General features: G+C 36.3%; 1 protein-coding gene across 8 annotated transcripts in view; it reads right to left on the minus strand.

Moving 5' to 3' along the window:
- Positions 1-27225, minus strand: part of CCDC91 (coiled-coil domain containing 91) — a 527613-nt gene that overhangs the window by 98758 nt on the left and 401630 nt on the right. For 7 of the 8 annotated variants that reach the window (XM_078156715.1, XM_078156714.1, XM_020979649.2 and 4 more), the window contains one exon: positions 2190-2303. In XM_078156715.1, coding sequence (XP_078012841.1) covers positions 2190-2303 — 114 coding nt within the window. Of the gene's footprint in view, positions 1-2189; positions 2304-27225 lie in introns of those variants that run through there. The other variant, XR_013487473.1, reaches the window with a different exon arrangement.

The following is a 27225-nucleotide window of genomic DNA, read 5'->3' on the forward strand; positions in this document are numbered from 1 at the left end:
GTACTGAAATTCAAACATCAAAATTGCTCTATAATATATTCTAATATAGCAACATTTAAACTCCAAACTGGAAATTTTATATTTCCTCTTGTGATACTGTCTTCTGAATTCTTTTGCAAAGAATAAAATGACTTGATGGTGGTTTCAAAGTTTGTGAATTTTGAGAAATAGTAATTTAGTAAACTCAGAATTTACACTGTCAACTTCAGAGGAAAAATATTTTAAATATACATTTGGAAAACATCTTACCTCTTGTCAAAAAATAATGCTAAAATAATTTTCTAATGTATTTATAAAAGAAAGTCTAAGAATCTTTTCTGGGACTTATGATGCCATTTAAATTATCTAATATATTTAATCTTTATACGACAAAGATCCTCTGTGGGAAAGTCAGGTTCACTTGCCTGAAAGAGTGACTTTTGCAGGTATCAGAATACTATTAGTGCACACTGGTGAACTTAGTTGCAAGTTACCTGTTACATGGAAGATCATATTAACCTGCTTTAAGTGAGCAGCTACCCTCTAAACAAAGGCATTTATCATCCTCTTTGTGGAGGCCATGTTTTTCCTTTGATAAGTAATACAAATGTTATTGCTTTTTATTAATCTGATACATCGATTTAAAATATCCATATTGTCTGCTATTCAGAGTTTGCTACAAAACACACAAATTGTTTTAAAAATATGCATATTTTAAAGATATTCCCCAAAAAAGAATGATTCAATTTATCTCAAGTTTAAATTCTTTCTTTGTAGAGTTTATGTATGCCATTATAAAAAGTATACATAATGTAATTATTGCAGTACTGAGTTTAAACCAGATTACTTAAAATAATCTTTTATCGTTGGAGATATAAATAAGAATTTCTTGAGATCACACAATTTCCTGAGTATACATTTCACTATTTTTGGCCCAGATTTTCCACTTGAGGGGTTAAGTTTTCTATCAAGAAATCAATTTGAGTAGAATTACTTTGAGGTAATGCTCAAATGCTTTGAGGTAAGATGTAAGATGGTTTACTCCCCACAGAATGCTTTGTGGGTGGCTAATTTAGCTAGAGAGGTTACTTAATAATTTTTTCCTTTGTAAACATGTCCTCTGTTGTAGAAACTGAAGTATAGGTATGAATGAACGACATTTCCATTTGCAGCATATCTAATTCTACTCCTAGGTGAACTAAGAAATATTGATGTGGTTACACAAGTTTTCACTAGTTCTCCACTGTACCTGCAGTTCTATCAGTCACTAGTGAGACAAAGGATGATGCCACACATTTTCCACTTATTAATTCTATTTAGCCACCAATTAGATTTGGATGCTGTTTGCCAAATTTTCATATAGGGGCAGTTTCTGACTCAAAGGGCTTGTTTTCCATAGATGGGAATCTAGATTTCAACATGACTTGATAATTAAATTCTTCTGGCATCTACCACTATTATATTTTATTTGGAGAAGAGTATATTTCTTTTAAAAATAAAATGAACTATTGGTTGGTACACAGAAGAGAAAGCTAAGTTTGAGCATTTATTTGCCAATACTAATATAGCCCACTCCATATAAAACTAAGTACCAAATGCTTCATTTTGAAGGCTTTAGAAGTTACATGGATATTCTGCAGGCATGTTTTGAACCATGGGATAGAGGAATATAGCAAGTGAACACCTGAAGAAAGCTGACACGAACAACACAAAAACCAGAGTTATGAAAACAAAGTTAAAAAGAGAAATTATAATAATCTGTTTTAGAAATGCTATATGTTAGAGAATAAGAGACTATAGAAAAAGCTTAACAAACTATCATGTCTGTGGGACTTTAATACTTTGGCCAATAATAAAAATTAATTTTAGGAGTAGGGTATCTAAATCATTCAAGAATTAGTCCTTAGCACAAATGTCTGATATACCATAGGCTCTTAATTTATATTTATTGACTTTGACTGATAGTTATCCTTTTATTAGATTTTAAAAGAATTTATATTTGGTACATAGACTATGTAAGAAAAATAATCCTAGTAGACATTTTCTAGGTTAGAGTAACAAGGAGTTTAAATGTTCTCATTCTCATTTTCTAATCTGTGAGCAAATGTTTGAATTCATTATGAAAGCCTATTTTAAAACTGATTATATTGTGAAAATACAAATCTAAACTTCTAGGAACGATTATTTATCACAGCATATTGCTCACTTACCCTCTTCTGTTCCTTTACATACTCCATCAGTTCTTCTCTTGTTTTTCTCACAGCTTCTTCCACAGCCTTTTCACTTCGCTTCTGCTCCTCTGCCATCACTGCCTTGAGGGTTTCCTGTAGGGAATTCACCCATCCATCCATCAATCAACAAGCATTTATCAAGTTCCTAGTTTACTCAGGTGCTAGGATACAAATTTAAGAGTCCTTGCCCTCAAAACTACTTCCATTCAAATGAGGTAGACATGTGCATAAATAAGTGTGACTAAAATATGCACAAAAATAAGTTAGAGATAATTTTTGGAGGTAGGTACTAGGAGCTGGAGGTAGGGTGGATAACAAAGACTTTATGTAGAAGATTATTTTGAACTGAGTCTTGAGGGGAAATAACTTTTTAAAAGGTGTTGATTAGGAGAGAGTACATCTCAGGCATGACAGATAGTCATGTGTGAGGAATATTAGGAGGGCCAGTTTGAATGGACCATTGAGTGCAGGGAGGGGAGTAATGTATACCAAGGCTGAAAAAGTACATTGGGGCCAGATTTTGAAGGGCTTTATATGTCAAACAGGATGGGAAAAAAAAAAGTGAAGTAGCATGTACTAATGTTTTTATACATAGTGTTCACATAACTTTAAAATCCACTTATGGGTTATGGAACTATTTCCATTTTAATGGCATCTTAGTGACCCTTAAGAAGTGTGCTAGAATTCAGTTTTCTAAATGTAATACAAGAAAGTTTTTGGTAAGGGAAGTCCCTCAAAGATTCAGTTTTTTTTTAACTAGTCTTTCATTTGCTATTAGTAATTGATTGTCTTCTTGTGCTTTGTACTGTCACCATAAGATTCTCAACCTGTATGCATTCTTCAAAGGACAGTTATTATTAAATTTTTATCTGATAATAATCAGGTATAGTTTGGTTGGTAATATTTTAATCATTCTTATTCTGTTGAGTACCGAGGTATACTTTAATGTTATGCTATGTGATTTCAGATGACAAACCAACTTGCAGTTCATTCTGCAAGGGGCTGAAAAATTCCAAATCCTGGAGAGGAATATAGCAGGGCACTAAAGATAAAATCTCTGTTGGCAGAGGATGTTCTCCAGGGACTAGTTGCCCAGGCCCCTGGAATTTATAATTGTGTCTCAAAAAAGCAGTATGCTTAGCCCAGGACGAGATGGACTCTATCATGTCATTTGGACTACATTGGTTAGGGGTTATGCCAATTTTGGAAAATGGATGAGTCTGGACCAAGGACAAAAAGTGAGCCTTTTCAGCAGCAGCAACAAAGGATGCCATGCATGAGGACTGGCCAAAAGTACTGAAAGTCCAGAGTTTATTTGTTTAGTATTTCATTTTTTGCCCAATTACAGGTAAAAATAATTTTAACATTCTTTTTTTTTTCAAAATTTAAGTTCCAAATTCTCTTCCTCCCTCTTCTCCTCTCCCTCATTTAGAAGGCAAGCAATTTGACATAGGTTACAACATGTGTAGTCATGCAAAACACATTTCCATGTAAGTCGTTCTATGAAAGATAACACAGACCAAAAAAACAAAGAAAAATAAAGAAAAGGTATCTTTGATCTGCACTCAGGCTCTACCAGTTCTTCCTCTGGAGATGGACAGCACCTTTCATCTTAAGTCCTAGAGAATTGTCTTAGATCATTGCATTGCTGAGAATAGCTAACTTACAGTAGATCATCATACAATATTGCTGTTACAGTGTACAATGTTCTTCTTGTTCTCCTCATTTCACTTTGCATCAGATCATGTAAATCCAAGTTTTTCTGAAAGCATTTTGCACATCATTTCTTAAAGTACCATAGTGTTCCATCACAATCAGATAAAACAACTTGTTCAGTCTTTGCCCAATTGATGGAAATCTCTCCAATTTCCAATTACTTGCCACCACTAAAAGATTTTTGTACACATAGGTCCTTTTATCTTTTGTTTTTATCTCTTTGGAATACAGTCCCAGTAGTAGTATTGCTTTGTCAAAGGGTATGCATGGTTTTATAGCCCTTTGGTCATAGTTCCAAATTGCTCACCAGAATGGTTAAATCATTGTATAACTTCACCAATAGTACATTAGTGTTTTAATTTTCCCACATCCCTTCCAACATTTGTCATTTTCCTTTTGTCATATTAGCCAATCTGACAGATATGAAGTAGTAGCTCAGAGCTGTTGTAGTTTGCATTTCACTACAGATAGATTTGATTACTTTGTCTGAAAAACTGCCTGATCATATCCTTATCGCTTATCAAGTGAGGAATGGCTCTTATTTCTATAAATTTGACTCACTTGTCTATTGTTTGAGAAATGAAGTCTTCAGAGAAACTCACTGTAAATTTTTTTTACAATAATGATTACACATTATGTATTTCTCTCAATCCTATTTTGCTGTTTATCCTATTCTCTCTCTCCTTTTACCCTGTCCATTTTCAAAAGTATTTTGCTTCTGACTTTTAACTTCCCCAAACTGCTCTCCCTTCTATCAGCTCCCCCCATAACCCAATTGAGTGTGTTCATTATTCTTTCCTTAAGCCAAATCTGATAAGATTCATTCATTCCTTCTCACCTTCCCCCACTTCTCCTCCACTACAAAAGCTTTTTCTTGTCTTTTATGTGAAATAATTTGCCCCATTCTACCTCTCCCTTCCTCCTCCCAGTATAATCCTTTCTCACCCCTTAATTTTATTCTCCAGATATCACCCCTTCATCTTCAACTCACCCTGTGCCATCTATCTATCTATCTATCTATCTATCTATCTATCTATCTATCTATCTATCTATCTATCTATATCTATAAATACATATAATTTTTCCCCTCCAACTACCCTAATATTAACAAAGGTCTCATGAGTTACAAATATCATCTTTCCATGTGGGAAAAAAAATCCCTCTCAAGGATTATACTAAGTTTTGCTGGGTAGATGATTCTTGGCTGTAATCCTATTTCCTTTGCCCTCTGGAATATCATATTCCAAGTCCTCTGCTCCCTTAATGCAGAAGCTGCTAAATCTTGTGTTATCCTGATTGTGTTTCCACAATACTTGAATTGTTTCTTTCTGGCTGCTTGGAATATTTTTTCCTTGACCTGGGAACTCTGAAATATGGCTACAATATTTCTTCCTTGCCCCAGGACCGCCACCCAGAACTGTGACCCAGATCTAAGCAAGGGCAAAACAAGAGAATCCTGCCTCAGCACCAGCAAAGAGATCCCTGCAATCCCCCTTTGACCAGCCACTCAATTTCCTCTTAGTCTGTGGGTTGAGCTCAGGAAACAGTCGCAGCCCCTGGGCTGTGCTGGGACTGGGGCTGGAACCAAACTTCTCTATCACTGTGGTCACAGACTTTTCCTACTGCCCTTCTAAGTTGTCTTTGAATTTGTGGGTTGAGAAGTCTGGAAACCAACACAGTTGCTTGTGATCCAGTCCTATGAGGGCTGCTCCAGGTAAGCTGAGGCCTGGTTCTTTTACTATGTGCCCACTCTGAACTGCACTCCTCTCCTAGCCTGGCCCAACAGACCTTTCCAATCCACCATCCAGGTTGTCTTAGGCTGGAAATGTATTTTAACTCTGTCTTTTTGTGGGTTCTGCTCTAGAATTTTTTTGGAGTCATTTTTTACAGGTATTTGGAGGGCTTTGAGGGAGAGCTCAAGCAAGGTACTTCTTTCACTTTGTCATCTTGGCTCTGTCCCCTAAGGAATTATTTTCTTCAGTTAGCTTTTGTACTTCCTTTTCCATTTGGCCAATTCTGCTTTTGAAGGCATTCTTTGCTTCACTGGATTTTTGTATATCTTTTACCATGTGGCCTATTCTGTTTTTCAAGATGTTATTTTCTTCAGTATTTTTTTTGTGTGTCTCCTTTACCAAACTGTTGACTCTTTTTTCAAGATTTCTTTGCATTACTCTAATTTCTCTTCCCAATTTTTCCCCAACCATGCTCACTTGATTTTTAAAATCCTTTTTGGGCTGTTCCATGGCCTGAGACCAATTCGTATTTTTCTTTGAGGCTTTGGATGTAGGAATTTTGACTTTGTTGTCTTCTTCTGAGTGTGTATTTTGATCTTCCTTGTCACCATAGTAACTATGGTCAGAAATTTTTTTCTGTTGTTCGCTCATTTTCCAGCCTATTTCTTAACTTTTAACTCTATGCTAAAGTAGGTCTCTGCTTCCCAATTGGAGGGGGCACTGTCCCAAACTTGTTTTTTTGTGCAGCTATTTTCAGAGGCAATTCTGGGGACATGTAAATTTCGGGATCTTCCAAAGTGGTATGTTCTAGGAAGAGATGTGGTTACTACTCTCCTGTACTGTGTACTGGTCTGTGATGACCACAAGCACTGTTTTCAACCCTGGAACTGTGGTCAGGGTCCCTGTTCCCCTGTGGTCACAAGCTCTTCTGTATTAGTGCTCCTCCTTGCACTGGAACTATGACCCAGGACTGTGTCCCAGATCCAGGTATAGGCAATGCAACAGAGTCCTGCACTTAGGGCAGCAAAGGGATCCCTGTAAATCTCCCTCTGACTCACTGGCTCATGCCCTTACCATCTATGGACTGAGAGGTCTGGAAACCAACACTATTGTCACTGATTCAGTCGTCTGAAGGTGTGCTCCTGGTTTATTGGGGCCCAGTCTGTGCTTGAAAATTATTTCACTCTGTCTTTTTGTGGGTTCTGTCACTCTAGAATTTGTTTAGAGTCATTATTTAAAGATATTTGGAGGGGTTTTTGGGGGAGAGCTCAGTTAAGTCCCTGCCTTTACTCCATCATCTTGGCTCTGCCTCCTCCTGGAGTTTAATATTCCAGTTACAGAAAGAAATGGTTGGGGAATGACTGAGCTGTTTCATTCATAAGAGATTACTAGAATAGTGGTGTCTTATTACTATTTGACAGATGGCCAGCAATGCTACTCCTAAGTATTTTCTTGTTCCTTTAAATTCGCTTATTTGCTATTAGCATAATACTTTTACATGGTTTTCTTTAGCTAAATATAAAGTGATCTTAGATGTGTACAAATGGGTGAAACAGCAAAGGTCATTTGTATACACAGAATTTACAAGTCAGGGCCTGTTGTCTCTGGCAAAATTGTCAAGGACATCTCTGGGGGCTCGGGAATTAAGTATGTGATTTTGAAAATAATTTTTTTAAAGCTCTCTAACATCAGAGAGAAAATAATCTGTATGAAACTACTAACAGCCAGATGGAATACTTTTCCAAATCACTAATAAGAGAAATACAAATCAAAGCAATTCTGAAGTTTCAAGTCATACCCAGCAAATTAGCAAAGATTAAAAGATGGGAATAGTAAGTACTGGAGAGGTTGTGGGAAAAGAGGCACATTAGTATATTGTTGGTGGAGCTATGAATCAGCAAATCCTTTTGAAAAGTAATTTGAAAATTTGCAAATAAGGTGATGAAAATATAGGCACATATCCCAAGGAGAGAATTAATAAGAAAAAAACCAACAATAACATATATCCCAAAATATTGGAAATAAAGTAGATGGCCTTTCATTGAAAAATGACTACAGAAACTGTGATACATGAATGTGATGAGAGATTAATGTGTTGTAAGAAATGATGAATATAAGACGAAGATGGTATAGTACAGGTCGGAATCCCGCTGAACTCTTCTAATATTCCTCTCCAAACCTAAAAATAGTGCCTCATAATCAAAATTTGGAGTGGCAGAGTCAACCAAAAGTCAGGGGGAGATATTTTTCCAGCCCTACAACAACTTAGGAAGTATGCAGGAGAGGTCTGTAACATTGAGATGTGTGCAGGTTCAGAGCATGGCAGGAGCACTAGTTGTAGGCCTTGAAGGCAGCTGCAATAGTAGCAGCAGTAGCAGCTTTGGGAGCTCTCAGCCCATCAAGGGGGTCAGAGAGCTGATAAGAAAGAGATTACTGGAGACCCTTGCTTTCATAGGGTGCAGCTGGTGGTGACTGGCCACTCTATTGCCCACAAGCAGTTCTGGGTCACACTTCTAGGAATAAGAGGGTTGTAATCCATCAAAAGGGAGGAGGGGCCTTGGTTACAGTTCCAGGCCCTAGAGGAGTACTTGCTACTGCTTACAGATGCAGGAAAGCAGGGACTTAGTTACAGTATCATGACCAAGAGGAGAGCTAGCACTTGTGGCTGCAACAGAGGACCTGGTCACAGCTCAGGACCAAGATGAGCACTAGTACTGGTACTTGTTACTGAAGGGAGCAGGGGCCCTTCCCATAGCACAGACGAGGAGAGTAGTGACCATAACTTTCCCAGGATCACACCACCTTGGGAGGACCAAAAACCTGTAGACCCCAGAACTAGCTCTGAAAACAGCTGCAAGAGAAAGCCTAAAGTTTGGGACAGTGACTGCCTACCCTCAAGTGAACAAGCCCAACTTTAACATAAAGTTCAAAGTAAATAAACAGGCTAGAAAAATAAGCAAATAACAAAAGAAGAACTTGACTATCAAAAGCTATTATAGTGGCAGGGAAGACTAAGACATAAACTCAGAAGAAGACAACAATGTGAAAACAACTATTAGCAATGCCTCAAAGAAAAAAACTGCTAATTGGAACCAAGCCCAATGAGTAATCTTGAAAAGATTAAAGAAAGATAAGCCTGGTAGAAGAAAATTAGGAAAAGAAATGAGTGTGATACAAAAACAAAGTAAGAAAAGAGAATTAATAGTTTGGTAAAAGAGGCACAAAAATACTGAAGAAAACACCTTAAAAAATAGAATTGGGGGCGGAGCCAAGGTGGCGGTGTGAATGCAGTCACTTGCTTGAGCTCTCCCCCAAACCCCTTCAAATACCCTTAAAAAAATGGCTGTAAACAAATTCTAAAGCAGCAGAACCCACAAAAAGACAGAATAAAACAAATTTCCAGCCCAAGACAGCCTGGATGGTTGATCGGAAAGGCATATCACGCCAGGGTGGTAGAGCAGCATAGTTTGGCATGGGCATGCAGGCTGCAGAGAACCTGGAGCAGGCCTCAGAGGAATGAATCACAGGAGCTGTGGCAGTTTCCAGACTCCTCAATCCACGAACGCCGAAGATAACTTAGAAGTATGACCAAGACGTGGCCTGAAGACCATTTGTTCTACCCTTTTCTGGAGAGAAGAAAACCACTTTCACAATTTTCTGAACATGCAGACTATTCTCTACATACCCAACTATTGCTGTGCCCTGAGAGGATGAAAAACACATTTTCATTGCCTTTTGAATTTCTAACTTAATCTCCAGAGTAGTGTGTTTCTACGGGGACAGTCAGAACTTCCCATCTTCAGAAGTGGCTCTAGAAAGATCCTGTGGTGACATCTATTTCCACAGTGGATCACAGTTTATTTGTAAAAACAATGGCTTATTTTCCTATGCCATTCTGAGGGCTCTAAGGACAACGAATCATTAAGGGTTTAGAAGTTTATGAACTCTCTGAACTGTTGTAGAGTGAAGTAAGCAGAACTGGGAGAACAATTTATACAATGAAAATAATTTAATAGAGAAAAATTACATCACAACACTTTAGAGCTCTGAGTAGGGCACAAAGAAACCACAAGTCCCAGAGGACAGATGGATCACAGCACTCACCTCCAGCCAGGGAGGTGACAAACTTAAAATCTAGAATGAGACATATTGTTAGACATGGCCAATGTGGGAAATTATTTTGTTAGACTGTACATGTTTGTTATAAGGGTTTAACTTGTCTTTTTCTTTATTGCACAATGGGAGGGGCAGGGGAAGGGAGAAATAATAAATACATTTTACTTAATCATAAAATTGAATTAATTAAAACATTATAAAAAGAAAAAAAATAGAATTGGCCTAATTGGGGTTGGGGGGGGCTAAGCACAGAAGCTCACTGAAGAAAATAATTCCTTAAAAATTAGAATTGAGCAAATGGAAGCTAATAACTTAGTAAGACTCAAACAATAAAATGAGTCAAAAGAATGAAGAAGTATAAGAAAATGTAAAATATCTCACTGGAAAAACAACTGACCTGCTAGAGGGAATGAAGGAAAATAGGTAGATTAATGAACTGCTGGTGGATATGTGAACTGATCCAATCATTCTGGAGGACAATCTGGAACTATGCCCAAAGGGGTAACAAAACTGCATACCCATTGATCCACCAGCACCACTACCAGGTGTATAGCCAAAAGAGATAAAAGAAAAAGGAAAAAGGACCTACATGCATAAAAATATTTATGGTAGCTGTTTTTGTGGTGGCAAAGAATTGGAAACTGAGGGGATGTTCATCAATTGGGTAACAGTTGAACAAGTAGTGGCATATGCTTGTGACGGAGTACTATAGTGTTTTAAGAAATGAAGAAGGGAGGGAGGTCTTAGAAAAAATTTGTCAAGACCTATATGAACTGATGCAAAATTAAGTGAGAAGAATCTCTGTTCTTCATTATGCACAAAATAGCAATGCTTTAATAATACTACAACAATATGGAATGGTTTTCTGGGAGAGGAAGGGAAAGGATAATGGGTGAAATTTTGGTGATGTGAACAAAATATATCAATAAAAAATGTATTTTAAAAAAGCAAAAAACCCTCAAAAGAACCCCATGCAGTTTGGTTAATGGCTCTTGGGCCAAAAGTGAGAACTAATCTTTTTATTTCCAGGAGGCTAGGTTGCTTTAACCATTTAAACTTTAACTGCAGACTAGGAAATTTCTATCACCAGACTGTCAATAAGCATTTAATGGAGCACTTTCTTACTATATAATAAGTACTGTACTAAGTGCTAGGGATACAAAGAAAGGCACCTGAGGAGTTCACAACCTAATGGGGAGGGAGGGGAACAAAGTACAAAAAACTATGCATAAACAAACTACTCATAAGAATAAACAAGAAACAATCAACAGAAAGAAAACACTGGAATTAAGAGGGATTGTGATAGACTTCCTCTAGAAGCTAGGACTTTAGCCGAGACTAAAACAAAGCCTGGGAAACCTGGAGATGAAGATAAAGTAGAGCATTTCAGGCATGAAGGACAACCAGTAAAAGTCCCTAGAGTGAGAAATGGAGACATAAGGGAAAACTGAGGAAGAAGTCAATGGCCAAAAGGAAGTTTTTTCCCCTTTCCAGAAGGAAAAGGGGAACTCCTCCTCAGTCAAACTATACCTTCCACAGCAACACCTGCTGGTTATATTTCAATAGGCAAAGTAACATAGGATTAAACTTACCAGATTGTCAAGAGCTTAAAGGCCACTGCACTAAGTTTATACTTTACTAGATAGGCGACAGGACACCACTGAAAATTTCTGAGGATGGACTGATATAGTTTGGAATTAGGGAGAGCCTGGACTCTAGACCAATAAGAAACCTAATATTATAGTCAATCCAAAGGTAATGAAAGTTTGAAGAAGTATTTTGGTAGTAAGAATGGAAATGGATGGGGATATGAATGGAAGAGATAAATAGAATTAAATAGTTCATTGGATGTGGCAATGTAGGGAGAGAGGAGAGTCAAAGATAACAGAAAATATATCACTGGTGACTGAGAAAAAGATAGTCACATTAACAGTAAAAGGGGGGAAAGGATGGGTTCAGTTTTGGATACAGAATTTACAAGTTCAGAAATTCATTGCAGGAAGGTTATTTCTTATAATTTGTTATTTAATATATCTATTGATATAAATACAGACAGAAATGACATTTAAGGGTAAGAAGATAGAAATGTACATAGCATTTACTATGTGCCAGGCACTGTGCTAAACACTTTTTAGAACTATCCCATTTGATCCTCAGAACAACCCTGCCAAGTAGCTGCTATTATTACCTCCTTTTTAAAGCTGAGGAATCTTAGGCAAAGAGACAAACCATTGTGGAGAATAATCTGGAACTATGCCCAAAGGGCTATAAAACTGTGCATACCCTTTGACTTAGCAATACCACCAATAAGTCTATCCCAAAGAGATCAAAGAATGTATACAAAAATATTATAGCAGCTCTTTTTGCAGGGGCAAATAATTGGAATTTGAGAGGACTGGGGAATAATTGAACAAATTGTGGTATATGATTGTGATCGAATACTACTGTGCTATCAATATGATAATCCAGGAAAATTTCAAGGGACACGATGAAAACAGCTCTCCATCTCCAGAGAGAATACTGATGAATTCTGAGTATAAATGGAAGCATACTTCTTTCACTTTTTAATATTTTACTTCCTTTTTTATTTTTTGCAACATGGCTAATGTGGAAACATTTTGTAGAACTTCACATGTATAATAGCTATCATTACTTGCCTCCTTAATGAATGGGGGAGGGGTTGAAGGGAGGAAGAAAATTTCATTTCAAAACAAAAAAAAATGTTCAAAATAAATAATTTTTTTAAAGAAAAAAAGCCATTAGATTCAGCAGTTAAGAGATCATTGGTAACTTTGGAGAGAGTAGTTTCAGTTCAATGATAATGTCAGAAACCAGACTGAAGAGGGGTAAGAAGAGAGTGAGAGGAAAGGAAGTGGAGGCAATGACTGTAGCCGACTTTCTCAAGAGGTTTAGCCATGGAAGGGAGAAGAGATATTAAACATTAGCTAATTGGGAGATAGAGATGTATTTGTAGACCTTAGGAGAGTGGTAATGAGTGGGTGGGGAGTATAGAAGGTGAACTCTGCTGTAGAAGATGGGATGGAATGAGATGTATGTAGAGAAGTTTGTCTTAAAAGAAGATGGACCACTCCTTCATGTGAGATAGCATTAAAGAAGGAGATGATGGGGGAAGACATCTGAGTGATATGAGATGAGGAGGGGATAAGAGGGCAAATGGTTTCAATACTTTCAGTGAACTATAAGAAAAGTTTCTTTGGAGGTAGGGAGGAGAAAAAGCCACAGGAAATTTGAAAATGATCAAAAGGTTTGGAAAATCTATTGTGATAAGTGAGATATTAAATCAATTAAGGAAATGTAAAAGGATTGCTTTGCTACAGTGAGGACACAGTTGTGATTATGTAATATAAATTTCTAGTTTTGTAATTTTTCTCCAGAATCATTTAGCAGCAATGAATAGGAGTAAAGACATTGGACTGTGAGAGTAATCCAAGACTGAGGCTTGACAGGGTAAAATTGGCAATAGGGTAAGGGGAAAAGGTCTTGAATTTGAGAGAAAAAGATGGTATCAAGTTGAACTGGCTTACCATGGGATCAATGTGGGTCCAGGAGGAGAGAGTAGCTAGCTAGTGCTAGGTTGCTGCCCTAAGAAACAACTGCATGGTGGAGGAATTAGAGGCTATGAGTGAAGAAGAACAGGGTTTATTGTAAAGGAGTGAGAGATGAAATGACAACAGAATAGACTGGAGAAGGAAATTTAAGAATTCATGAAGATAGAAGTAGAATACTTGTGGATGATAGTAAGATTAAGGGTATAACCATTTCTATAGGTAGCTGAGATAGAGTGGAGAAATAGGTCATGGGAAATGAGTAATGTTCTGGGTTCTAGTCCCAGGGTGAAGATGAGCACTAGTACACCAAAGCTTGTGGCCACAGGGAAGTAAGGACCCAGGTCACAGTTCCAGGGTAGAAAAGAGTGCTTGTGGCTAGCTCTGTAAAGAGCTATACAAAAAACTGAAGCTTGGGACAGTGCCCTCTCCACTCTAGGAGCAGAGTCCAACTTTAATATAAAGTTAGAAGCAAAGAAATAGAAAAAAATGAGCAAACAAAAAAAGATCCTGACCATACAAAGGTATTATGACCTAAATTAATTTACTTATTCAGTATCATACCAAACTACCAAAAATTATTTTATACAGCTAGAAAAAATAATAACAAAATGCATCTGAAAGAACTAAAGGTCAAGAGTTATCAAGGGAATGAAAAAAAAATGCAAAGGAAGGTGGCCTAGCTGTACCAGGTCTAAAACTATGTTATAAAGTGGCAATCATCAAAGCTATTTGGTACTGGTTAAGAAATAGAGTGGTAGGTCAGTGGAACAAGTTAGGTACACAATACACAGTAGTAAATAACTATAGTAATCTATTGTTTGATAAGTCCAAAGATTCCAGCTTCTGGGATAAGATTATTTGACAAAAACTGCCAGGAAAACTGGAAAATACTGTGGCAGAAACTATACACAGAACAATATCTCACACCCTATAGTAAGATAAGATTGAAATGGGTACATGATTTAGACATAAAGGGTGATACTGTAAGCAAATTAGGAGAGCAAGGAAGAGTTCACCTTTCAGATCTTTGGAGAAGGGGAAAATTTATGACCAAACAAGAGATAGATAACATTATGAAATGAAAAATGGATAATTTTGATTACATTAAATTGAAAAATTTTTACACAAAGCCAATGCAACGAAGATTAGAAGGAATGCAGGAAGCTGAGAAAAAAATATACAGTCATTTCTGATAAAGGCTTCATTTCTAAAATACATAGAGAACTGAGTCAAATTTATGAGAATACAAGTCATTCTCCAATGGACAAATGGTCAATAGGCAGTTTTCAGATGAAGAAATTAAAAGAAGAAATTAAAGCTATCAATAGCAATATGAAAAAAATGCTCTAGATCACTACTGATTAGATATATGCAAACTAAAGCAACTCTGAGTTACCACCTCACATCTATCAGAGTGGCTAATATGACAGAAAATGAAAATGATAAATGTTAGAGAAAATGTGGGACAATTGGAACACTAATGCACTATTGATGGAGTTGTGAATTGATCCAACTATCCTGGAGCAATTTGGAACTATGCACAAAAGGCTATACAAACATGCATACCCTTTGATCTGGCAATCCCACTACTAGGTCTGTATCCCTAAGAGATCACAAAAAAGAGAAAAGGACATAGGTCTACAAAAATATTTATAGGAGCTCTTTTTTGTGATGGCAAAAAAAATTGGAAATTGAGGGGATGAGCAAGTTGTGGTATATGAATATAATGGAATACTATTGTGCAATAAGAAATGATGAGCAGGTGGACTTAAGAAAAACCTGGGAAGACTTATATGAACTGATGCTGAGAGAAATGAGCAGAACCAGGTGAACACTGTCCATAGTAACCACAACATAGTGAGATGATTAACTATGACAGATTTAGCTCTTCTCAGCAATGCAATGATATAAGGCATTTCCAAAAGACTCATGATGGCAAATGCTATCCACATCCAGAGAAAGAACTTTGGAGTTTGAATACAGATAGAAACATACTATTTTCACTTTTTGTTTGGTTTTTTTTTCTCAAATTTTTCCTTTTGTTTTGATTCTTCTTTTACAACATGGCTAATGAGGAAATACATTTAACATGATTGTGTATATAGATAGATGGATATAGATATAGATATAGATATAGATATATCTGATTGTTTGCTATCTTGGGGAGTGAGGAGGGAAGGGATGGAAGGAGGGAGAAAAATTTGGAAGCCAAAATCTTACAGAAATGCATGTTGAAAACTATCTTTTCATGTAATCTGAAAAAAATTAAAAATGAAATATTATTAAAAAGAAGAAAAATATAAAAAATGAAATCTTAACAAAAAAATGTTACTATGGTAACAGGGAAGATCAAAACACATACTCAGAGGAAGACAACAAAGTCAAAACTGCTACATCCAAAGGCCCAAAGAAAAATGTGAATTGGTCTCAGTGCCTAAAATGAATTCCTGGAAGAGCTTAAAAAGGATTTTAACAATCAAATAAGAGAATTAGAGGAAAAATTGGGGAAAGAAATTGGAATGATGTCAGAAAATTAAAAAAAAGAATCAGTAGCTTGGTAAAGGAGGCATAAAAAATTCTGAAGAAAATAATACTTTGAAATACCTTAATACTTTATAGTAATACTTTAAAAACAGAATATGGAAAATAGTAAATGAAGCACAAAAATCCAATGACAAGAATAATGCCTTAAAAAGCAGCATGGCCAAACAGAAAAAAGATGTATAAAAAACTCACTGAAGAAAATAACTCCTTAAAAAGCAGAATCTGCATATGGAAAGAGATATACAAAAATTTGGTGAGAAAAGGAACTCCTTAAAGTGTAGAATTGGCTAAATGGAAAAGGAAATACAAAAGTTCAAAAAAGAAAGCAATTCTTTAAAAATTAAAATTGGGCAAGTGGAAGCTAATGATTCTGTGAGACATCAAAAAACAATAAAACAAAATCAAAAGAATGAAAAAAAATAGATGAAAATGTGAAATAGCTCACTGGAAAAACAAGAGACCTGGTAAACATATCCAGGAGAGATAAGTTAAGAATTATTGGACCACCTGAAAGCCATGATCAACAAAAGCGCCTAGACATCCTCTTTCAAGTAACTATCAAGGAAAACTGCCCTAATATTCTAGAACCAGATGATAAAATAGAAATTGAAAGAATCCACTGATGACCTCCTGAAAGAGATTCGAATCTCTTTGGTTTATGCTTTCTTTTACAACATTATTAATATGGAAATATGTTTTCCATGACTGCACATGTGTAATCTATATAAAATTGCTTGCCTTCTCAAAGAGGGGGGAGGGCAGGAAAGGAGGAATAGAATTTGGAACTCAAAATTTAAAAAAAATCTAAAAATGTTTTAGGGAGAAATAAAATATTAAATAATTAAAAAAGAAAAAATATATGCTTTTTAATAAACGAGTTTTTTACTGAATGACTGTAGGTAGTGCCCTAAGACCAGAATAGCCTGGGAAGGAGGGGAGTTTCCTGGTAGGTACTTAATAAATGCTTGTTGACATGTAGGAGGGTGCAGCTTTTATTGGTAAAGGGAGTTTCCTCATCTGTAAAAGGTGTTACCTAAACTAATAAAATCATAGGCCTAGTTTCTATTCTTCTTTCAGTATTACTAACACAATGGGAACAGATGAAGAAAAGAGACCCAGTTTAAGAATACCAAATACCATCTAAATTGAAACACAAACACCTATTGTTAAACAAACAAACAAACAAACAAACCATCCAGGCTCATGGAATGCTCAATGCATAAATTCCTCTCTCTACTTGTCTCTTTAAAGAAATTTATATTCTAGCAACACTTAAGTACTATTTCCACATAGGCACTGGATTTTTTTTCCCGTTTTTCCTGATACCATTTTCTTCACCTTGAAGAGGTGGACAATGCAAAGACAAGGTGAAAAATTCTTAATTAGCAGTCCTATGAAATCTTTCATGTTTAGATGGTTTTAAGTATCAACACCCTGCCCTGACTTAGATAGCTTGTTTTTCTAGCCAAAGATGCTAGAAGAAACTGGGTTTCATAAACTGGCTAACATTTCTTTTCTTAAGTGCCAGAGGGGGGGCAGGTCAGTCACTTTTTTTTTTTTGGTGAGGCAATTAGGGTTAAGTGACTTGCCCAGAGTCACACAGCTAGTAAGTGTCATGTGTCTGAGACCAGTTTTGAACTCAGGTCCTCCTGATTCCAAGGCTGGAGCTTTATCCACTGTGCCACCTAGCTGCCCCATCAGTCACTTTTGAAAGCCATTTTCCCTAACTGTAATGAAGCTATAGGGATCTGCCCACCTAAAAAGTAGTTCTCCCCTCTTCCCCCCAGCAATGGAGGAGGAGCTGTACACTTTTTATTTACCTCCTCATTAAACTGTTCACCAATCAAGATTGCTAGGGGAATTCTCAATGATATACTGTCAGGCCAATCGGAAGAACAACATACCCTAAGGACAAGAACCCTGGCCAGCTCTCATTCCTGGTCTCTTGGCACAAAACGGAGGCAAGTTAAATCTATTACCAGATTGGTTTCTAATTCCTCTGCCTCTTCAAAAACCAGCCAGCTCTTCAGGTAATTCTTGGTTCACATATTACTGAAGCCTAGCTTGCAGAATCTTAACTATAACCCTGCTGGTGTGTGAAATGAGTACAATTGTTCAATAATTTGAACATTTCTTGGCATTGTTCTTCTTTGGGACAGTTTGGAAATGGATCTTTTACAAATTACAAATTTTATCAGCCTGTCCCTGCTGATAAAAGACATCCTGCTTGGATAATTGCCTCTGCTTGCCCTTTGTTAAATTCCAGGCCTCACAAGATTCAATTATTCTACTAATACATCTTCCTGATCAAGGATCTCCCATTCAGAATAACAATAGTTAAGGTCATGTTTATAGGTGGTTTAAAAGCCATCTTTATATCTTCTGTTCTCCTTTTGACCTCTTGTTTACCACTGTCATTGTAGAAGTGGAAAGGAAGAACACAAGACTGAATATCCTTTGGTAATTTTCTTTGTCCCATGGATTGTCAAAGAATTTATTACCAAGTGGCTAGTCAACTGTATCTCTCTATAGTTAGCTAGGCTAATCTTTGGAAAGCAAAGAATGTTTATTATTGGGACTGTACTTGAAGCACTTCCATTGTGGTAGAATCTTCCAGAACTTAAACTACTTTGTCATAGCCTTTGAGAACCTAGTCTGACTTTAACACCACAATGAGGCATCAGAATAGGATTTTGTAGATATATGGCATATAATAAGCATGGAGAAAAACAAGAATATATGATTCCTTTTCCAAATCTATATTCCTTTCATGAATAGGAGGTATTTAATTCATTTGCAATGGAATAAGAAGAAATTCTAAGCAATTTGCTTAGAATTCTATAGTTTAATTTCTAGCTTTTTAAAAGACATTTTTATTTTTTCAAAGTTATGATAAATATAAGAAATCTAGCTGATATGACAGCTAGTTATCCAGCTAGTTATGACAAATATAAGAAATCCCACTCCTAAAAATGTCTAGCTATGTAATGGTCTTATCTGGAAGGCCAAAAAAAGTAAGTAATAGTTGGTTTTAATATCCAGTGGAATGATATAAAAAAAAATTTATAAATCATGAATACACCTTTTGCAATGCATGACACATAAATATTTGTAGCTAAGATACTGTTGTCTAGTTTTTGGTAAAAATAAGATCTAAATTGGTTATTCACACAAATTTAGACCTTAGTCTAAATCTTAATAAGTCAATATAAATTACAAATGTAATCCTTTCACCTAATCTGCATTCATAGTCATAAAGAAGGTGGTACATCCTCATTTATAAAAGTTGGTTCCTACATTTGATTTCTTTTTAAGTGAAAAGGAAAAATGGAAATGACATTTTTCTTTATAAAATACTCATGGCAAGAAAATACAAAGAAGGGATAGAAAGTTACACATAGACAAACGCTGTTCACATAACTAAAAGTGCATGCCAACTAAGTTTGCCAAAAAAGGCCCCCAAAATTGTGCTTAACATTACAATGGAAGAAGCCTGTCCAAGAACCCATAACAGTTTCCTCAAAATGAAATACAGATGTAATAAAGCAGGGTATCTGACAGATGCAGAAAGCAAAACATATATCCCACTGCTTGGGAATGTCAAGGGTGTATGCAATACATTTCTATTCTTAACAAGCTTATTTGCTTAGATTCACGTCCAAGATATTTAAAAACAACAACAGACACGACCATATTATGTGGCAAATGAAGAGGCAAAAACATAAGTGGCAACTAAAGAAAAAGACCAATGAAATTCAGCAGGGTACCAAATGGGAACTCTTTGAGGACAAATGAAGTTAGGTAACAAATTTGAATGTAGGAACATACATAAAACAAAGTTCATAAACTGAGAACTGGATTTTGGAAAAGTAGATTTCAGATAGTCAATACTCAGATACAATAAAATACAAAATACTTTTAAGAATCAGTTTTAAAAACAAACAAGCGAAAATATGTTAAAATAGCTTTATTTTCTCTTACTAATTAATACTGAGTAAACACCTCATGCTTGTCAAGTCAGTTAAGTGCTCTATTCGCCCACAGAATTAATGTGGGGGGGCGGGAAGGGAATATTTTTTAAAAACAAATGACAGTATAGGTTGTTAAAGATTCAGACTGGCATCAGTGAAAATTGAATGACCTTCAACTGCCTTTTATCCTAAGGAAGAAGAGTATAAGATATCTTAACTCTGATAATTATGAAAAATCAAAGTATTATAAATCTCAATATACATGTATTCATTAACCAGTGTTACAAAAAGAAATGTGGAAGAATAGTCTTTAATATCAAAACCTGTGATCATATATGCCAAGAAGTAATTGTCCAGCTTCTACTAGAACACTTCTACCTATTACTGCTCAAAATAACCTATTTCATAGTTGAACAGTTCTAGACTAATCTACAGCCTCAGCTTTGACCCATTGCTCCTCTGGAGCCAAACAAAACAGTCTAAGCACTCTTCTATGAAATAGCTCTAGACAAACTTAAAAATAGCTATTATATTCCCCTTTCCCTCAGCTTTCAACAGACCCTTAGATAGTGTGGTCTCTTGTTCTCTTACCAACATGGCTATCCTCTTCTGGAAACAATTACAATTGTTTAAGCTTTTCCCAGAACCCAGTTATTGTGTCTATAGAATAAATCTAAATGTGGTCTGAGAGGAGCAAAGGAGAGTGGGACAATCTCCTCTTTCATATTGGGCAGTATTTGTCTCTTAATGTAGCCTAAGAATATACTAGGTTTTTTAATCACTATGTCAGACTGTTGACTAATACTGAACTTGCAGTCTACTAAAACGTTATTTTTTACAAAAATTGTTAGCTAGGCACATCTCCACAAGCCTGTGTTTGTACAGTTGATTCCTTAAACCTAGATTTAGGACTTTACATTTGTCGCAGTGAAATTTCATCTCATTAGATTTGGCACAGCATTCTACCTTGTTGATATATTTTTGGATCTTGGCTACTCTTCCAGCTTTTTGTCATCTGAGGATTTAACAAGTTTGACATCTTTATTTTTATGCTGATTTTCATTTGATAATATATAATTGAGAGGCCAACCAATACATATTTTATCTCTGGCTCTTACAGAATAGGATCTGATTTCTAGAAATATATTCATTATAATAAAAACTATTGTATTGAAATGTGAAATAAATTATTATTTTGGGGTTAATGACGGTGAGTTGCCTGCCAAAAGAAACAATTTTACAGTATTTCCTGAAGCTAGTGAAATATTAAATAACTATAAATAAACACCAGAATAATCAAGTTTTTGAATATTAGAACTGGAATGATCCTCACAGATTATGAAGTCTAACTCAATGATTTTAAAAACAGAAAACTCACTCATTAGTATAATAGTTTAAAACAGTATTGAAAAAGTAATAATTAAAAATTAGGCATCCACTTTTAAAAAACATATGTGTGTGTATGTATGTGTATATGCATTATTTATGCACATATATTTTGATAAAAAAAATCAGCCTCTTCATTGTCCTTCAATCTCTCTCCTTCTCTCAACTCAGAACAAAAGAAAAATAAAACCCCTATTAGAAATATGTATAGTCAAGCAGAACAAATTTCTCTATTAGCCGTGTCCAAAAAATATGCATCTCATTTTGCATTCTGAGTTCTTCATTTCTCTGTCAGGAGGTAGAAGTATATTTCATCACTAAACTAATGGAATCATAGTTGGTCATTGCACTGATCAGTTTCTCCTCCTTTAAAAGTTATTGTCTTTAGCATATTGTTATCAGTGTGTTAATTGTTCTCCTGATTCTGTTCACTTCACTCACCATGAGTTTACACAAGTCTTCCCAGGTTTCTGTGAAGCCATCTGCTTCATCATTTTTTATAGCCCAATAGCATCTTATTATACTTATATACAACAACATGTTCAGCCATTCCTCAATTTATGTGCATACTCTCAGATTCCCATTTTTCACTGTCTCAAAAAGTACCATAAATATTTTTGTATATCCTAAATGTTTGTTTTTATTTAGGACTAACCTTCCCTTTATCATTTTCCTATTGAATTATATGTATTTCTGTACCCAACTGTGTGTATACTCTTCCCTCCGTCGACCAGTTTAGATGAAAGTGAAGTTCAAGTCCTTACCCAAACCTTCCCCCTTATTTGTACAGATGTCTACTTGCATATTCTTATTATGTGAAATAACTTTCCCTAATTTTTTTTTCATTTCCTCCTTAACCTGTGGATTCTACTTCCTTTTTCTTTATAATCTTCTCTTACGATCATCAAGACATAACAAAACCACTTTTAGGCTTTCTGTCTTATTAGATTCCCTCTCTCACCCCTGATGATGATAGGGATCAGAAGAGACACATGTATCATCTCCCCATTTTTGAATGTAAGCTTTTTATCCTTAGTCCTTTAGTTCCTATTTATCTTCACTGCTTCTACTAAGTCATGTATTTGAACATCAAAGTCTCTATACAGCTCTGGCCTTTTCATAATTTTTTTTTTAAATTCTCTATTTCCTTAAAGACAGTTTTTTTCTCTTTGTAGCATTATACTCAGTTTTTTTACAGGATGAGTCATTCTTTGCTGCAAGCCTATATCCTTTACTTTCTAGAATACTGTATTCCAAATTCTCTGCTCTTGCATGATGGTGGCTGGTAAATCATGTGTGATCTCAAGTGTGGTTCATTCCTTAGTACTTTAATTCTTTCTTCCTGGCGGCTTTTGAGCATTTTTCTTTGACTTGGAGCTCTGGATTTTGGCTATGATGTCCCTGGGAATTTTCATTTGGGGCTTCTTTCAGGAGGTCATTGGTAGAGTCTTCTTATTTCCACTTTGCTCTCTGGCTCTATAAGATCTTGGCTGATTTTTTAAAATAAGATGTCTAGGGCTCTTTTCAGTCATGGCATACAGATAGTTCAATGATTCTTATCCCCCTCCCCAATATATTTTCCAGGCCAGTTGATTTTGCTTTATAATTTCTTCTAATTTTTTCAGTCTTTTGACTTTGTTTTAATGTTTCTTGTTATCTCTTGAAGTCACTGGCTTCTAAATTTGGTCCATTGTAATTTTCAGGAAGCTTTTGCTTGGACAAGGTATCTCTTGGGTCAATCAGTTAATTCCATTTCCAATTCTTTCCTCCACAAGTCTCATTCTTTTCCATTTTTCCTCTATCACTCTCATTTCATTTGTAAATAAATTTAAATTTCTTAAAAGTTCTTGCTTCATCTCTTTCAGGAATTCTTACTGAATTTGTGCTCAATCTGTGTTTTTCTCTGAAGCTTTACTTATAGATGCTCTGGAGTCATTGTCTTCTTCTGCATTTGTGTCTTGAACATCCCTATCCTCATAATAGGTGCTTTTGGTGGGAATCTTTCGGTTGTTTTTCATTCTTTCAGCCTACTTCCTGACTCTGGACTTGATATTAAGGGTAAGCTCTGTTACATCTCTGGAGGCAAGGTCTAAGCTGGTGCTGATTTTTGGAGTATTGATTGTTGTATTATTCCAGGACCTCAAGGACAGCTCAAACAGAGGACCTGCAAGCTTTCAATGCTCCTAAATGGTCTGATCCAAACTAAAGCACGATCATTGCCCCCTTAGTCTGAGCTTTGCAAATTCCTGTCATGGTTTGGGTCTGAACAACAGTAGGCTGCTGCTCCACTCAATTACTGTCAGCCAGCTGAGAAGCTCTTCTGGTTCCGAGTTACATAACTGCAGAGGCCCCTTTTATCTGAGATTCCTGCCCTGATTATTATTATTATTTCCTTCAGGCTTCAGATTGGGCTAAAAGGTGGAATTGACATCTGTGTTCCTAGGGATTGAGTCACATCTCTGCTGCTTACTTTTGAACTTGTGACTTTCTTCACTTATTGTCTATGGCCTCTCTACCTAGGAATACAACTCACAAGGACAGATCTTCTCAGTCTGTCATACACATGCAACTCAGTCTGAGTAGTGGGTGCCAGGTACCAGTTGGCACCTGTTCCTGCAACCTGTACATGGTACTCAAGTATGGGTCTGACTTCCTCCTGTCTCAATGCAGAGCCTCTCCTTGGGTAGTGGAGTGTTGATGCATGGTATGTTCCTGTTCAGAGCCTATCCCCAGACCTCTCAGTCTATCTCTCTAAGCAAACTTAAGCAGGACAAATGACTCAACTATGACTTTTTCTGTATTTCCCCATCTGAGAAGAAATAAGAATAACCAATGATCTTTTCACATGGTTGAACCAAGGCATAGCTAAATTCACTGTACTCAGGAACAACCTACTTAATAAATTAATGAGGGAGTGGATAGAAGTTATTAGATAAACTCTTATTGATTCAAGAAGGAAATTGGTGCTTATTTCTCCCAGGAGAGGACTATAAGAGTTGTGAATTTATGTGTCTATATATGTATATACCTCCTAGAAGATGTGAAATAAGTTTTTCATTGTTCTCTTTCCCCTTTGTTTATTTATGTTGACTGCTATCTCCAAAATAATTAGAGCCTCCCTTCAGGGAAGTGGTTTCCTAAACTTTCTGGTTGTCTTTGTGTATGTCAAAAGTGATTATTTTTGAAAAATCTGATTTCAAGGAGAATTAGTTCATATGTTCTTTGATTCTAGAAAAGAAATATTTTATCATCACTATAGGGCATGTACTTATTTGTAAACAAGTTAGGAATTAGATTAGGAGATTTGGGATCTAAGTTGTTTTTTTAAAAACATGTTATTAATTGAAATTATTTTCTGACAATTCAGTTTTTATTAACATAGCAAAAAAGCATCTTTAAAATCAGTTTATTCTGCAAAGGAAGGGAAAGATGCAAACAGATTAATAATATTTTATTTATGAATATTAGAAATGTTAATAATATGTCATAGTTAGAAAGTGATTCTCTGAGAGCAATGTTTATGGAAACTTGCACCTGCAGAAATGTCAGAAAAAGTAATTGATTATGAAGTTTTTAAGGAGATCAGAATTTTCCAAAGAAAATGATATTATGTTTTGTTATCAACAAACAAGTAGTCGGCACTGAAATTTATTTTTTGTGTTGGAGGATTCCTGTCCTTGGCATTTCTATAGAATCAACACCATGTTCAGTTATCTCAACTCAGGCTCTGTGGATAACTTTAACAAAGTTATCTTTAGTGTCTGATAGTCCGAAGAAAGCACTTGTATTTTCATGGAAGTTATTTTTTATCCTAAAATACTTTTAATATCATATTTATGTACAGCTTATACGTATTCAAAACAGGCATTTTCTTTCTTTTGACATAGATAACCAATTCAATTTAATAATTAACAACTGATTTTAACAAAAATGAATGAAGGGAAGGTACTGCCAGAAGAAGAAAGGATTTGTGCTCCACAAGTTAAAGAGTAAGGAACCAAAGGCAAGGACAAAGAAAGAGTGGAGCCCTTGTAGAAACAAACAAGGGCTCATTATTAATCAATAAACAAATTTTTATTACTTGGTTACTATGTGTCAGGCACTGTAATAGGTGCTGGTGGTACAAAGAGAAAATTAAATAGACTGGGCCTTCAAGGTTCTTATTCTTATTTTTTTACCAATCAATCAATCAATCAATCAATCAAAAAGCATTTATTATCTAATATATGACAGACATTGTTCTAAGTGCAGGACAGAAAAGCCAAAAAGGGGGGGTTGGTTCTGCATCCAGGAGCTAAGATGGCAGAGTAAGAAGTTGCCTAGCCTAGAAAATATTGTCCCAGGAAAGACTCTAGGACAGCTGAACCATAAGAAAGATGAGGTGCAGCAGTCCAGTAGCCCAGGTAGCTTGAGAGATTAATGGGAAATGCCTCTCTTGCCCTGGGGGAAGGGGAGCAGTATAGAACAGGAGACCTCCTAGCAAGCTAGCCGAAAGCCCTACTTCAGCATACCAGGGGGAGATCCTGAACCCCAGGTGGTGGAGCAGGGAAATATTAACACCAGGATCCCCGAGTGCCTCAGTAAGGGCAGGGGAACCAGTGGAAAACAACTCATAAAATCAGCACGTGCCAGGGCATTCTACAACAGCCAAGTCTCCCAGTGTGCCTCAGCAATACTCTGGGAAGTGCTGCAAGGGGGAAAGCCCTAGTCGGAGAAACATCCTGCAGCAGTGAAACAACCATCTGAAAGGAGCTGAAGACAGTGAAAGTAAGGAAAGGCCCAACTTAGCAGGAAACTTCCAGGGGCCAGACTACCCAATCCTACCCCTAGAGTTCCAGTGCTGGTGATTCCAGCCCAATACCAGGTAAGCTACTAGAACCCTATGGCTTCCAACTGTCAGCAGTTGATGCCCCAGCACATGAAACCAGTGACCAGGCCCCAAACTCCCAACACCAGAAAACTGGGTCAGTGCCCTCTGCTCCCCAGCAAGAGAGCTCAATCTTTTTAAAGGCAAGGAAATAAGCAAACACCATGAGCAAAAAGAAATGTACCATAGATTCTTATTATGGGAACAGTGAACATCGAGGCAGAAATTCTGAAGAGGGCAACATTGTCAACAAATGCACACCTGGAACCTCTAATGGGAATACGAACTGGTCAGAAGCCCAAAAAGCCTTCTTGGAAGAGCTCAAGGACTTTAAAAGTCAAATAAGAGAGGTAGAAGAAAAATTGGGAAAAGAAATGAGAGGTATGAAAGAGAGAGCCAATAGCTTGGAAAAGGAAGGACAAAAATTAACTGAAGAAAACAACTCCTTAAAAAGCAGAATTGTGGTCAAAGGATATGAACAGGCAGTTCTCAGATGAAGAAATTAAAGCCATCTATAGTCTTATGAAAAAATGCTCTAAATCACTATTTATTAGAGAAATGCAAATCAAAACAACTCTGAAGTACCACATCACACCTATCAGATTGGCCAACATGACAAAATAGGAAAGTGATAAATGTTGGAGAAGATGTGGGAAAATTGGAACACTAATGCATTGTTGGTGGAGCTGTGAAATAATCCAACCATTCTGGAGAGCAATTTGGAACTATGCCCAAAGGGCTATAAAATGTGCATACCCTTTGACCCAGCAATAGCACATCTAGGGCTATATCCCAAAGAGTTGATACAAATGGGAAAAGTACAAAAATATTTAAAGCAGCTCTTTTTGTGGTGGCAAAGAATTGGAAATTGAGATGATGTCCATAAATTGAGGAATGGCTGAATAAGATGTGGCATGTGAATATAATGGAAGACTATTGTGCTACTTTTTTTCTTCTGCTTTGTTTTGTTTCTTTGTGGTGGTTCCTCCTATTGGTTCTAATTCTTCTTTACAACATCACTAATGTGAAAATATGTTTGCTAGGAATGTATATGTATAGCCTATATCAGATTGCAAGCTGTCTTGAGGAGAGAGCAAGGAAGGGGGAGAAAAA

Source organism: Phascolarctos cinereus, unplaced genomic scaffold (assembly GCF_003287225.1).
Source record: "Phascolarctos cinereus isolate Bilbo 61053 unplaced genomic scaffold, phaCin_HiC Scaffold_1;HRSCAF=81, whole genome shotgun sequence".
NCBI classification, from domain to species: Eukaryota; Metazoa; Chordata; class Mammalia; order Diprotodontia; family Phascolarctidae; genus Phascolarctos; species Phascolarctos cinereus.